Source organism: Lycium ferocissimum, chromosome 12, assembly GCF_029784015.1.
Source record: "Lycium ferocissimum isolate CSIRO_LF1 chromosome 12, AGI_CSIRO_Lferr_CH_V1, whole genome shotgun sequence".
NCBI lineage: Eukaryota > Viridiplantae > Streptophyta > Magnoliopsida > Solanales > Solanaceae > Lycium > Lycium ferocissimum.
This window is the reverse complement of record NC_081353.1, coordinates 29,521,526-29,535,392: the sequence shown is the minus strand read 5'-3', so window position 1 is coordinate 29,535,392 and position 13,867 is coordinate 29,521,526. Positions and strand designations below refer to the sequence as shown.

The 13,867-nt window shown below is 35.3% G+C and overlaps 3 protein-coding genes across 3 annotated transcripts; 2 read left to right on the top strand and 1 right to left on the bottom strand.

Annotated features, from left to right (window-relative positions):
* Positions 1-3,288: 3,288 nt before the first annotated feature.
* Positions 3,289-5,735, top strand: LOC132039679 (nod factor hydrolase protein 1-like). Its single transcript, XM_059430179.1, has 2 exons — positions 3,289-4,540; positions 5,396-5,735. The coding sequence occupies exons 1-2, from the start codon at positions 3,433-3,435 to the stop codon at positions 5,419-5,421; spliced, it is 1,134 nt and encodes a 377-aa protein (XP_059286162.1). The 5' UTR covers positions 3,289-3,432; the 3' UTR covers positions 5,422-5,735.
* Positions 5,736-5,812: 77 nt separating this feature from the next.
* On the bottom strand, positions 5,813-7,493 carry LOC132039184 (class V chitinase CHIT5-like). Its single transcript, XM_059429725.1, has 2 exons — positions 6,308-7,493; positions 5,813-5,918 (listed from the first exon to the last, which is right to left on the bottom strand). Exons 1-2 carry the CDS (start codon positions 7,491-7,493, stop codon positions 5,890-5,892), a joined length of 1,215 nt encoding a protein of 404 aa, XP_059285708.1. The 3' UTR covers positions 5,813-5,889.
* Positions 7,494-7,506: 13 nt separating this feature from the next.
* Positions 7,507-8,394, top strand: LOC132039183 (uncharacterized). The gene has a single exon (XM_059429724.1). It carries the CDS (start codon positions 7,507-7,509, stop codon positions 8,392-8,394), a length of 888 nt encoding a protein of 295 aa, XP_059285707.1.
* The last annotated feature ends 5,473 nt before the right edge of the window (positions 8,395-13,867 follow it).

The following is a 13,867-nucleotide window of genomic DNA, read 5'->3' as shown; positions in this document are numbered from 1 at the left end:
CCAATAGAATTTGAACAAAAAGATACATCCAAGAATAAAAACCAAACCGTTTGCTGAGAGGTCCTTGTTATTTTATTATACTATCATATAAAGTACGATAGTACTAAAAGCTTCAGCTATAATATCTTAATCTCAATTTGCACTAAAAGCTGTCTAGAATGTTACAAATTCATCAAGTTATTAGATTAATTTATATTGAGGTCAGTAGTATATATACAAATAGAAAATGATACCAGTAGTTCAGTTCAAGATTAATTTATTCACAAGCTAAGGATGATAAAGGTGCAATTAGTGAGTATAATAAATGAAACTTTTTTATTTATTTATTTGCATACACATACAATAGACAATATTAATGAAAAATTGAAATTTAATATATAAGAACATTTCATTACAATGAGGTGTTATTTCAATTTTCTTCTTCTTTATTTTATTCTTCGAGCAGCTAGTGTCCAAAATTATTGCTCTTATTAATCCAAATTCATATTGTTCAAAGTACAGTAAAGGATATTAGCAAAATGGCAAATAGCCACTTTTTGGACCTTATATCTAGCTTTAGCCACCATCTCAAAATTATTCAACGTTTAGTCACTCTTTAATGCTAAAAATTATTTGGACTAACTAGCATTACCTAAAACACCATTTCAGTACAGTGTATTATTGGAGTTCGAAGTTTTTTACACGAGAAACTCTATCACATTGTGTTAGAGTTCGAAACTTTTAAAGGTGAAATGATTCTTTTCACATTATTATAAGTGCCTATTTCGCTCATGATAGCTAATTTAATACTTATATGTTTGATCTTATTTCACTTACGATGCTTATTTTAAAGGCTTTAACACAAGATAACCCTTTATTTAGACAATCGAACTATGGCTGAAACATGTCTGGAGTTCTACAACTTTTTGAGGCTAGTGCATATAATTAAAGAAGGTGACATGTTTTAAGTGGTTAATTTATTTACGTAATAGGAACTTGAAAACACACATTAAAAAAGTCCAAAATTTGAACTGGAAGTTCTTTCTACAGTGAACGCTTTATCATGGGTGTCTTTCGCTCAATTGTAATGCAATAGTAGTTCGTTGTCTAAATGAAATTTACTGTCAAGTTTAAGGGGATATCTATGTATTTAGCCTATTTTAAAACTTTATCATTATTTTACTCATGACTCGTGGTACCTATTTCAAACTCCATGAAAAATTCCAAGAGTTTGAGCCTCCAAAACCTTTTAACTTCAGGAACTTTCAAATTTCTTCACAGTGTGTTAGAGTTCTACTTTCCGTATATTTGCTAGAGGTATTTTTTGTCCAGGTATTTTCTTGCCTTAAATAGTGACTACTTTTCTATTACATTTGATTCCATCAGTCTTTCGTGGTTATTTATGCGTATTAATTTTTATTTTAGTTTTCTACACTACAAACTTTTTTATATAAGAAAAGTGCAATTAATTATAAGACCTTACATTAAACTACGCATTATAATAAGGGCGGCTCATCATTTTATGGCGAAATTGACTCAACATCACGATAAGCAGATCTGCTAATATATCTTTAGCATACATATTTAAAGATGACCATGTCAACATTACTATTAACTTCAATAACTGATCAAGATTTTAATTTTCAATCATATTCTATATGACTGGTCCAACCATGACCGAACAATTGATGAAAACGGGTGCTTCTGTGGTCCATATCCATTAATTATGTCTTTTAATTAGTTGTTCCTTACCTGTCCATTTACTACATGGGGCATGTTCATTGAGGTGAGAAAGGTCAATGCCATTGCAATTTTAAAAGGATTTAACTTATACCGACAACCTCAGGAATTTAGGATTTAAAGTGTATGAGTTCGAAATTTTAGCCCTTTTGAGTTACCAATTTCTAAATTGATAATTTAAACATTTTAATTGAATTTTTAAAGAAAATTACCGAGTTCAGCCAAACTCGTCGTGGAAACTCTACCTCCACCCCTTACTGCACCATAACATATTATTAGTGTATTTTATTAGGTAAGTTGCATTATTTCCCAAGTTATTAATCTCATTTCTTATGCATTATTTCCCAAGTTATTAATCTCATTTCTTATGTTACTTGTAGTTATCTTTTAGATATTTGGATAGTGTAAATTCTTTTTGCACTGTCGTAGTATAGAAATGAATCTCATCTTAAAATTGTCATAATTATTGTTGAATCCTTAGTCAATTGGGCTAAAGGTGATGGCGTAAGATCCAAAAAAATATAAACCATTTAATTTTTCATAAAATAAAGATTGCAACGTGAACAAAGCTACTTAGGAATCAAGGTAGATCTCAATATATTCCATTAACGAATAAAAATGCATCTTTCCACGTTGATTAGATAATTTAATTAATCTTGTTTTAATTTCAACTTGATAGTGCGAGATTTGTAATTAGAATATTTAAACACTTTCTAAGTGAAGAAAACTGAAATAGAAGTTTCTTTTGTACATGCTTGTCTGCATTCGCGAAGAAAGAGAGCTAACCCTTGTGTGTATATCACTATTATTATTTAAAATTGAACAATTTTGGGGCAACACTTTCTTGTGAAGAAAAAAGGATAGTTTTTTATACGCTTATATGCAACCACACAGCTAGCTAACCAATAATTACATCTTGAGTGCACAGCTATATTAGGTGCTTGTCAAGCTTCAATCCTCCTAGGGAGAGTTATTAAGGACTTTTCCTCTTTTGACTTGTATTAAATTAAAAGATCTTCTATAGTTTGAATTAGTAGCACAACAAGGTAGGGATAAGATTTGCGTCTTTTATCGCGGGGGTGGGTTATTAAGAGATTTCATTTTTGATATTAAATTAAAAGATCTTCTATGTTGTTTAATCAAAAAGCACACCGAATTGTGGTAGAGTAGTAATTACTCCTTCGTCCTTAATTAAATGTTTCAGGTTCAAGATATGTGTATGAAGTCACTTTATTAGTAAGCGCTTTACTCTTTCCGACGAGAGTCGGGATTTAATCTCAGGTTCAAGCCCCGGAGATAGAGTATTCTTTTGTTAGGGAACATTTTACCACTCAATGTGAAACTTCTCGGCGAGAATGTGAATTTAGTTAGATCCCAACACTCCGACACCCATAGGAGAAAAAAAAAAAAAAGTCAAAAGGCACAGCTCCATTGAGAAGTGGGACCCATAAGTAACCAGTCAAAAATATCAACCTTTTAGTACCAATTCCTTTAGGTAATCTTCAACTCCGTCCACACATACCAAGTCATGTTTTTCATGTCTTGTGGCCAAATGAAAGCAGCCAATTCCTTAATACCAAAAAATAATTAAAAAAATAACAATAATAATAAAAAATTCCAAGTTTGAACTTTATCGAGGCTCCATTTGTCTATAAATAGAGAAGAAACTAAAGAACAATCATAAGTAGTATTGTCTCATTCTGTCTCATAAAAATGGCTAGTCCTAAAACTAACATTTTCTTCTGTTATGTTATCTTTTGTCTTGCCCTTTCATCTGTCATGGCACGCCCTCCATCTAAAGGAGTCAAAGGAGCATATTATCCTTCATGGGGATTTTCAACTTTCCCACCATCATCCATAGACACATCTTTATTCACTCACATCTACTATGCATTCCTTGTCCCAAACAACACCACATTCAAATTTGATATCGACGACGAGACCTCCACCCTCCTCTACAACTTCACCTCCACCCTCCGGTCCAAAAGACCGTCCGTGAAGACGCTCTTTTCTGTGGGGGGAGGAGGTGAAGAACCGGCTAGGTTCTCGCGCATGGCGTCTACAGCTGCCTCTCGTTTGACTTTTATAAAATCTAGCATAGAGGTAGCTAGAAAGTACGGATTTGATGGATTTGATCTTGACTGGGAATTCCCTCAGAACAAAAAGGACATGGAGAATTTGGCCATATTACTAGACCAATGGAGGGTTGAGGTCAAAAAAGATTCTCTGGCCTCAAAAAGGCCACAACTTTTGATCACAGCAGCTGTTTACTTCTCGGTTGACTTCTTTTTATCTGATGAATTCAGATCATACCCTGTGCCTTCAATTAACAAGAATCTGGATTGGATTAACTTAATGTGCTACGATTATCACGGATCGTGGGACACATCTGCCACGGGTGCACAAGCTGCATTATTCGACTCGAAAAGTAACATTAGTACAAGTTATGGACTAAGGTCATGGATTAAGGCTGGGGCATTAAGAAGCAAATTAATTATGGGGTTGCCACTTTATGGTAGGACATGGAAATTAAAAGATCCTAATGTAGATGGAATTGGTGCATCAGCAGTTGGACTTGGTCCTGGTGATGAAGGGACATTAACTTATAGGGAAATAGAGAAATTTAATGAGGAGAATAATGCTAAGGTTGTGTATGATTCTGCCACAGTTTCTACTTATTCTGTGGCTGGTACTTCTTGGATTGGTTATGATGACACTAGGTCTGTTGAAAGGAAGTTAAGCTATGCTCAAGATCTTGGCCTTAGGGGGTACTTCTTTTGGCAGGTTGCTGGTGACCAAGATTGGAAAATCTCCAGAAAAGGTAACTTGCTTTACACTTATTTATGGAAAGGATTCAACTCATATACACTAACAGTGTCAAGATTTTCTTACGCTACAACGCATTTTAACTTGTTAAAGCATGTTATTTAGGGTGATGTGCAAGAATGACCCCCATAAAGGGTAGTATTGAACTTTTAGCCTTGCTTAAAAAAATCTTTTAAAAACTACTTTTGTTGTCTATCGAACATAAATCATGGGCATAAGTTAGTTTTGCTAGGAAGCAGGAGTTTGGGGCATTATGATAAGTCAGAGATAGTGAACCTGCTCAATCGACATCAAATTATGTCTCATAGGCAAAAGTTGTCTGTGTTGCTCAAATATTCACAAGTCAATACAATTGAAATTCCTGTTTTCACTGTCTATAATTTAGTGAGAAGTCCTGATCTTCCACCTCATAGGAAAAACTAACTTATGCTCACACCACAACTAGAACTTATGCCGGAACGACAACACATGTCTTTTTTTACAAATTTTATTAAGCGGGACTGAAAGTTCAAAACCACACCTTATGGTGTCCGTCCTATTTCTGCAATTTTTTCTGTTATTTACTCTATTTTCAAGGTTACCATATCAGACTTGCTACGGATAGTGTCTCTATGGTAACTCACCACAAGCAACCAACTAATCGTCTATAAAAAAGCAGGATTAGTTACATGAAACAATATAAGTGATGAGTTTCAACATGTTAAATTACATGACAGTGTATAATTATTTATGTTGTCGCAGTATATAAGTTGAATCCTGCTAAAGAAAAGATCTAGCATATAGATTGTTCCTAAGTCACAATTGATTAAATTTCTTACAAACTTACTTTATTCTTTTTCTTATTATGCAGCTAAACAGTCATGGATTATTTCCTAAGAGATGAAGGTAAAAAAAAAAAGGATTATTCCTTTGCCAACTCCACCAGCTTCTTGGAACTTATATATATTGTGATCCTTAAGATTTTGTTGGAACTGAATTTGTCTATGAAAATGTATTTGAAGCTGACTAGTTCATCTTCTATTTAGTTAATATGCACTATTTATGTTGTACCATTTAGTTATTATATGTACCCTCAGCTAATAAAGTCTATTAAGTGTAAGAGAATAGAAATTTTAGCTTAGAACTCGTTGAATGAATCCTCAATAATGTAACTTGTACTACTATAGTTCAATTGTTGTTATAATATTTCATTCTCAGTTTCACTTTTCTGATGCATAAAAACTTAAAATTTTCCCAAAAAGAACAACAAGAAATGCATCAAATATAAGTAAAAAGAAATAAAGGATATATTAAATAAACTCAATCAAACGATCCAGTGATCGATAAGATGCGCTTGGCTGCACCTCAGATTTCATCATCCCATGCCATAGAAGCTGAAATCATTATGCAACAATCGTTAATTCAGTTTCATTTGTCAACAAAAATAAGATGCGCGTGCCAAAAAAATTGTCTTACCTCTTATTTCATCATCCTATGCAAAAAACATTTAACAAGCTGAAAACATAATGTGACACACGTTAATTCAATTTCAACTGTCGATGCCATAATCTTTTTAATTAATAGTATGATTATGAAGAAAAAAATAAAGAGACATATGCCTAAGGCTTTAAGATATATACACAGACATATTGTATATAGCTGGTTAGTTACCACTTTTATCAGTTTTTGATTACCTTACAAGTGCCTTGATTGTGTAAATTAGACTGTCAGTGCGTAGAACTTAAACTCTACGTCTGAAATGGAAGAACTTTAGGTATTTTACCTGTTCTAGAAAGAGTCCAATTGCTATCAAAGCCAAGTGCCCAGAAAAAGTAACCACCAAGATCCTGAGCCTTAGCATACTTAATCTTTGCTGTAATGGAATTAGTATCATCATATCCAATCCAATTTGTTCCAGCATATGAATATGTTGAAACTGTTTCATTATTGTATACTATAGTAGCATTATTTTCTGAATTGAACATTACTATATCATCATATGACATTTCTCCTTGAGTTCCAGGGCCAACTCCTACTGCAGGAGCACTGATCCTGTGATAATTTGGATCCTTCAATTCCCATGTATTTCCATAAAAGGGCATACCAAAAACTAGCTGTTTTGAAGGAACCCCATTTTGTTTCCAGGCTGAAATTCCGTAGCTCGTGCTAATATTGCTAGACTTATCGTATAACAATGCTGGAGCACCAGTCGCTGAAGTGTCCCAAGAGCCCTTGTAATTATAGCACATAGGGCTCAAGAAATCAAGATAGCTGCTTAAAACATCTCCGGGATAAAATGTACCCGATAAGAGCACGTTTGGAGAGAAGTAAACAGCAGCAGAGAGGATAAGTGGAGGTTTGGAGGAAGTTAGTGGCTCTAGGCTGATGGCGAGGCGCCATTCTTTGAAGAGCAATGCTAGATTGTGCATGTTTTCTGATTCGATAGGGAATTCCCAATCAAGATCAAGGCCATCAAAGCCGCAAATTCTGGCTACATCGATCGTCGATTTGATGAATGCAGCGCGATTATCATGGCTACTTGTCATACTAGGGAGTATTGGAGAACCTGTATCTCCTCCTATCGATAGCATGGATTTCGTTGTAGGGTTATGGGAATGGATGGTGGATGTGAAGTTAATCATAGATTGCTCGTCAGCTTGGCTTACGAGCAACTGGAATGATGTGTTATCAGGCACAGCAAATGCGTAGAAAATGTGGGTGAAATATGCAGTAGGGATGCTTGATGAAGGAACTTTTTTGGCTAGCCATGAAGGCCAGTATGCACCTTTGATGCCAGAAGGGGCAGGCGTAGGTCCGGGTGCAGGAACAGGCGTATCAGGATATGGTACCGAGGCAGGGACTGGAGGGATGGATAGTGGAATAGGTGTCGGAGCTTGAGGCATCATTGGTGGACTAGAGTAGGGAATCGAAGGCGCGGATGGTGAAATAGAGGGAGGTATTGAAGGCATGTAGGGTGGACTAATGGCTGGAAACGGAGACATGGATGGTACAGGGAAGATTGGACCGAAAGGCGGGGACGGTGGACTAGTGGCTGGAAATGGAGGCATGGATGGTACAGGGAAGATTTCACCGAAATGCGGGGATGGTGTACCAGTGGCTGGAAATGGAGGCATGGATGGCATAGGGAAGCCTGGACTTAGAGGCGAGGCCATTGGACTAGTGGATGGAAATGGAGGCACAGATGGTATAGGAGAGCCTGGTACTAGAGGCGGGAACATTGGACTAGTGGATGGAAATGGAGGCATGAATGGTATAGGGATGCCTGGAACTAAAGGCGGGGACATCGGACTCGTGGATGGAAATGGAGGCATGGATGGCACAGGGAAGTCTGGACTTAGAGGCGAGGACGATGGACTGGTGGCTGGAAATGGAGGCATGGATGGAATAGGGAAGCCTGGACTTAGAGGCGAGGACGATGGACTAGTGCCTGGAAATGGAGGGATTAATGGTATAGGGAAGCTTGGACTTAGTGGTGAGGACGGTGAACTAGGCGAGCCTGGAAATGCAGGCACAGATGGCACAGGGATGCCTGGAATTAGAGGCGAGGACGGTGGACTAGTGGATGGAAAGGGTGCCACTGATGGTATAGGAAAGCTGGGAATCAGAGGCGGGGACGTTGGACTAGTGGATGGAAATGGAGGCACGGATGCTATAGGAAAGCCCGGTACTAGAGGCGGGAACATTGGACTAGTGGATGGAAATGGAGGCATGGATGACGCAGGCAAGGTGGGAACCGAAGGCGGGGATGGTATATGGAAGGCGGGTGCAGAAGGCAGCTCAGATGGTGCAAGACGGGCGGGGAGTAGATGCCTGTATAAGGATGGCAATGGACCAGATAAAGGTGAATGAGACACTGAAACATAACGAGATGCAGAACCCGCATGAAAATTAGCACCAGCAACTAGAACAACAACCAAAAAGGTTGAAAAGATTTCTGGAGCTACCATATTTTATCTGTCAATCTTTCTTTACCAGCAATAACATGAAATGAAATGTTTATATTTTATAAATATACTAAAGCAAAGATTGGAAAATAAGAACAGAAAGTGCCAATGTGCTATCTTTGCTAGTGCTGCGGGTACATATGTATATATGTTTTTCTTGAATGTAACTAAATTGTTTGTTTGTGTTTACATGATGATAATTTACATCATGTAACATTGTTGAAACCTCTGATTGTATCGACATCTCTATGCCAAACAAAAGTTTATTCTAATTTGATTTTGGGCAGATGTGGATCTAGATTTTAAAATTTACAGGTTTCTACAACGACCTCAAGTTAATATACAATAATAACCGAGTTCACATTCAAATATTTATAGATATTTAGTGGATTTCTAATTATACATATAGGGTTTGAGCAAAAACTACTAGGTTCGCATAAACTTGTAACTCATAAGCCTGCCCCTGATATTTTATCTTAAGACGTCGATGTAACATTTTATAAAACATAAGTTTATTCTAATTCGATTTAGTTTTGGTTCTTCCTAGGCCTGTTTTATCATGATCTGTAGTAACTTCTCCATATTAAACATTGGATACATCGTATAGAAAACATTGTTGGACCAACAATGTGGTTATTATTGATGATAAAACTTGGCGATGTATAGTACACGTGCAACATTTGTAATTTTTATTATGTGGCAACTATAAAAAAAAAAGATAGAAATTTGACAGAAAAGAAATATCTACCTACAGATCTTATATGCAAACATATTAGAGCTAGATTACAACTAGGGGTGTACAAAGTAAACCGATAAACCGCATCAAACCGATAAACCGAGTCAAACCGAGAAAAAAATCCGATTAGTGGTTTGGTTTGACTTGGTTTGGTGTTGGAAAAAAAAAACCCGACCATAATTGGTTTGGTTTGGTTTTAGCTAAAAAAAGTCAAACCGAATAGATACATGTATTCAATTTTTAAAATATTTTATACATAAAAATATTTATTTGTAATGTAATTTATAAATATAATTTTTTCATAGTTTTTCATCTATTATCATATTATTCAAGCTTGAACTTAGGATTTTGAATGTGAATAAGTTTTATATCCTATGGATGTTAGTAACTCATATAAAGTCCAAACCAAACCAACTCAACACGAATATTAACAAAAGAATTTCAATTTAGATAGAGATGACATGTTGGATATCTATTCTTTAGTTTTGCATAATTGGTTTAGTGAAAATACGTAACTTAAGTTTTTTTCTTGTCATGTAATTAATACTTATTAGCCGTACTTATTTTAGCATGACTTAGTATTTTTAGATTATGGTCATTTTCTTTATGGCTTATTAATTAGCAATATTTATTTTAACCGATTTTATTATCTTTTGTTGAATATTTTAATACAATGTCATCACTCTTCTCACATTTTGTGTTATTTTCTTATGAAACACCTTAATTACATAGTTGTATCTTACTAGGACTAAAGAAATATTTGACGTAAAAGTTATATGTTTTGTATCAAGATTATTACGAATAACCCGAAAACCGAATAACCGAGAAAACCCGAGGTTGAAAAACCCGAATTTTATTGGTTTGATTCGGTGTATAAATTTAAAAACCCGACGCAATTGGTTTGGTTTGGTGTTTAAGAAATCCGAACCAACCCGGTCCATGTACACCCCTAATTACAACAACATACTCAATTCAAACCTTAGGGAGGAGGGTAGGATGTACGCAGACCTTACTTATATCTTTGTGGGGGATATTAGAGCTAGATTAGGCTACCGAAATAGTTATATTTCCTATATAAACTTTACATCAAACAAGCCAAACTAATAGTAGTTTGTGTTATGTTTCTTTTAAGAGAGATGCAAACAATAAGGTAGAAAATATGAATGAAAACTGTCTCATAATTTTATTAATCGTAAGCCTTTATATAGGCACATAAATAAAGAATAGACTCCTCCTACAGCTAAAGTATTAGATTCTTACTAAAACTAAAAACTGAATATTCTACTAAATCAACTATTAGACTCCTCCTATAACTAAACAACTAATTATCCTAGAAAACTGTAGCAGTAACAGATGCAAAATCCAACACTACTCCTTGCTTCTATTGTTGCAGTCTAAAAAAGTAGGTCCTCTCCACTTTCCTCTTCTACTAGTAGTGCTTTATGACCTGTTTGTTTGCAATTTTCACAAACTGCGTCAGTTTTCCACCTCCAAAAATTTTCTAAGTGTGTTTTCTTTTTGCAATATTTGCAGAGAGGATAATCGCATTTTCCTTTTTGGTGATTTGCATAAAAAAATACCTTCAACAATTTTATCCTGTTTGAAAGCACTTCTTTGCTCTTATGCTTGAAGAGCACTAATTAATTCCTAAGAGAGATAGTAGAGAGATTCTTAGACTCTTCTAGAGCGGAGATTTTGGATTCAAACCTCTCTGGAATAGTAATAAGATTTTTTTTCAACTATTCTATTATCTTTAAAATCCTTGCAAGTAACCTGATTCTGTTGACAATCAAATAGACCTTGTCATAATAGTTACCGATGGTCTCACCCTCTTGCATTCTACGAGATTCAAAATCCCTTTTCAAATTCAAGATCTGATTTTGTCCGCCTCGTTCACTTCCTTGATACTCCTTTTCGAATTTTTCCCAAGCTTCTTTTGTTGTCTTACGGACAATGATTTTAGAGAAGATAGAATCTGCAACTGAATTTTGAATTACAATTTTGGATTTACATTTTTTTATTTTCTCTTCTGAATGAGTTTTGATTTTGACAGGAGTAGGATTTTCAGGGAGTTCTTGTATGGATTTTTCTTCCATTAGAACTTCCCACAGATCATACGCTTCAAGATAAGATTTCATCTTCACTGCCCAAATTTGATAATTTTCACCACTGAAGGTTTGTGGAGCAATCAAAGAGAGACCATTACTTGCCATGGTTGAAAAATAAGGTTAAAAAGTAGTATGGATTGAAAATTGGTATTGATTGAAAATAACATTGAGCATTAAAATAAGCACGGGTTAAAATCGTTTGAAAATAGCCCTAAGCATTAAAAATAAGAATGGGTTAAAATGGATTGAAAATAGGGATAAGTTAAAAGTGGTCAAAAGTTCTTCAATAAATGCACGGACTCATTAAGATCAATGAAGGCTCTGATACCACTGTAATGTTTTTTGGAGAGAGATGCAAACAACAAGGTAAAAAATATGAATAAAAACAGTCTCATATATAATTTTTATTAATAATAAGCCTTTATATAGGCACATAAATAAAGTAGTAGACTCCTCCTACAACTAACATATTAGACTCTTACTAAAACTAAAAACTGAATCTTCTACTAAATCAATTATTAGACTCTTCCTATAACTAAATAACTAATTATTCTAGAAAACTGTAACAATAACATATGCAAAATCCAACAGTTTGGTCCCTCCTTGTGCGGGAAAGATTCAATTGAATAGAGAGGCTGCTTCTGGAGGAATCTTAAAAATGATCAAGGAAAGTGAATGAAGGGATATTCTAGCAAGATAAGACTTTCCTCTAGCCTTACCATAGAATTATGGAGCATCTAGGAAGGACTAAAATTAGCCAAACAAATGGATATAAAGAATTAGAAGCGAAAAGATAGTCTACATGTTGTTAAGCTTATCAAAGACGACAGCATGCAGTATTACCCTCTTAGGGCTATTATTAAGGATTGCAAATACTTGCTTGAAGCTAATAAGACAAATGTCACATACATCTTGATCAAGGCAAATCAACGTGCTAGTATGGAAAGAGATAATTAAGAATATGAATTTTTTGCTCTTGACAAATTTAAGCAACATAGCTTAAGAGATATTTTAGTATTTCCAATGTACCCGAATAAATGCAAGAAGGAAATTTAACTCAAATGGAATAAAGAAATAAATTACTACTACAAAGTTTATGTTATAACAACAACAACAACAATAACAACAACAAAAATCCAGTGTGATCCCGCAAGTGGGGTCTGGGCAGGGTAGAATGTACTCAGACCTTACTCCTACCTTTGTGAGGTAGAGAGGTTGTTTCAGATTATGTTATAACAAACAAGTCTTTTGTGTTCCCTAATTTCCTAGAGAGGTTTTATTTTTTTCCTTTTTGGTTCCGTTTAGTATTTGAAACCAATTGACCCGGCTCAATACAAGTAGCTTTTTCGTTTTAAGGATTTGAAATCGGAGATCTCTGATTAAGATTGAAATTTTTTTGTCCATCTCACTACACTCTTTGTTCCTTCAGAATTGAGATGTTGATTGTCAAATCAAATAAAACCAAATCCATATTGAGTGGAAAATTTGGAAAAAAATAGAGTAACTATACACCAAAAAGAAAAACAAAAAGATTTTTACATATTATGTTCATTCGAGTGTTAATAGATTACCATTTAGCTTATTTTGTGCCTTCTACTTTGGGTTGGAGCATGATTAAAAGCGGGCAATTCACAACAAAGCTCTTATTTTGGGGTGGTCTTTAATTTTTGCCCATCAACATGAAAGTATTTAACTTTTGTCCTTCGCTTAAAACCTCAGGGTTCCGGATTCGAACCCCTGCTCAGGCGAAAATTTTAAAAAAAATTCGCTAGGCAGAGGTTGCCTACAAACTCTGCCCCATCGGGCATAATTTGCCTGCAAACTTTGCCTTAAGGTAGAGTTTTGTAGGCAAACTTCTGAGCAAACTCTACCTTAAGGTAGAATTTTACCTTCATTTTTTTTTGCCCGGATTGCCCTTCATTTGGTGTGGTCTTTAATTTTTGCCCTTCATTTGGTGTGGTCTTTAATTTTTGCCCTTCAAATTGGTGGTTTTTAAGTTTTGCCCTTCGCCTAATACCCCGAAGTTGTGGGTTCGAACCCCAGCTCAGTAAAAAAAAAAAAAAAAAAAATTGCAAAGCGAGGGTCGCCATACATTACGCCTTAAGGCCTTGCGAATCCAAACTCTACCTTGGGAATTTTTTTAAGATTTTTGACTGAGTGAGGGTTCGAACCCGAAACCAAGGAATTTTTAGTGAAGGGCAAAAGTTAAAGACCACCCCCTGCAAAGGGTAATCCTGCAAATTGCCCTTTTACCTTCAGGCAGAGGGCAGAATTTCGCAGGCAAAACTTTGCCTTGCGAATTTAAGTTCTACCTGGCGAAATTTTTTAAAATCTTTTATTGAGCGGGGGTTTGAACCCAGAACCTAGGATTTTTAGGTAAAGGGCAAGAATTAAAGACCATCAATTTGAAGGCAAAATTTAAAGACCAGTGCATTTGAAGGGCACTCCGCACGAAAAAAAAAAAAAAAGAAAAAGAAGGGAAGATTAAAATCAACTTTATCCTAATTCCTAGCCTAGGCCCAATAGTTTCTTCA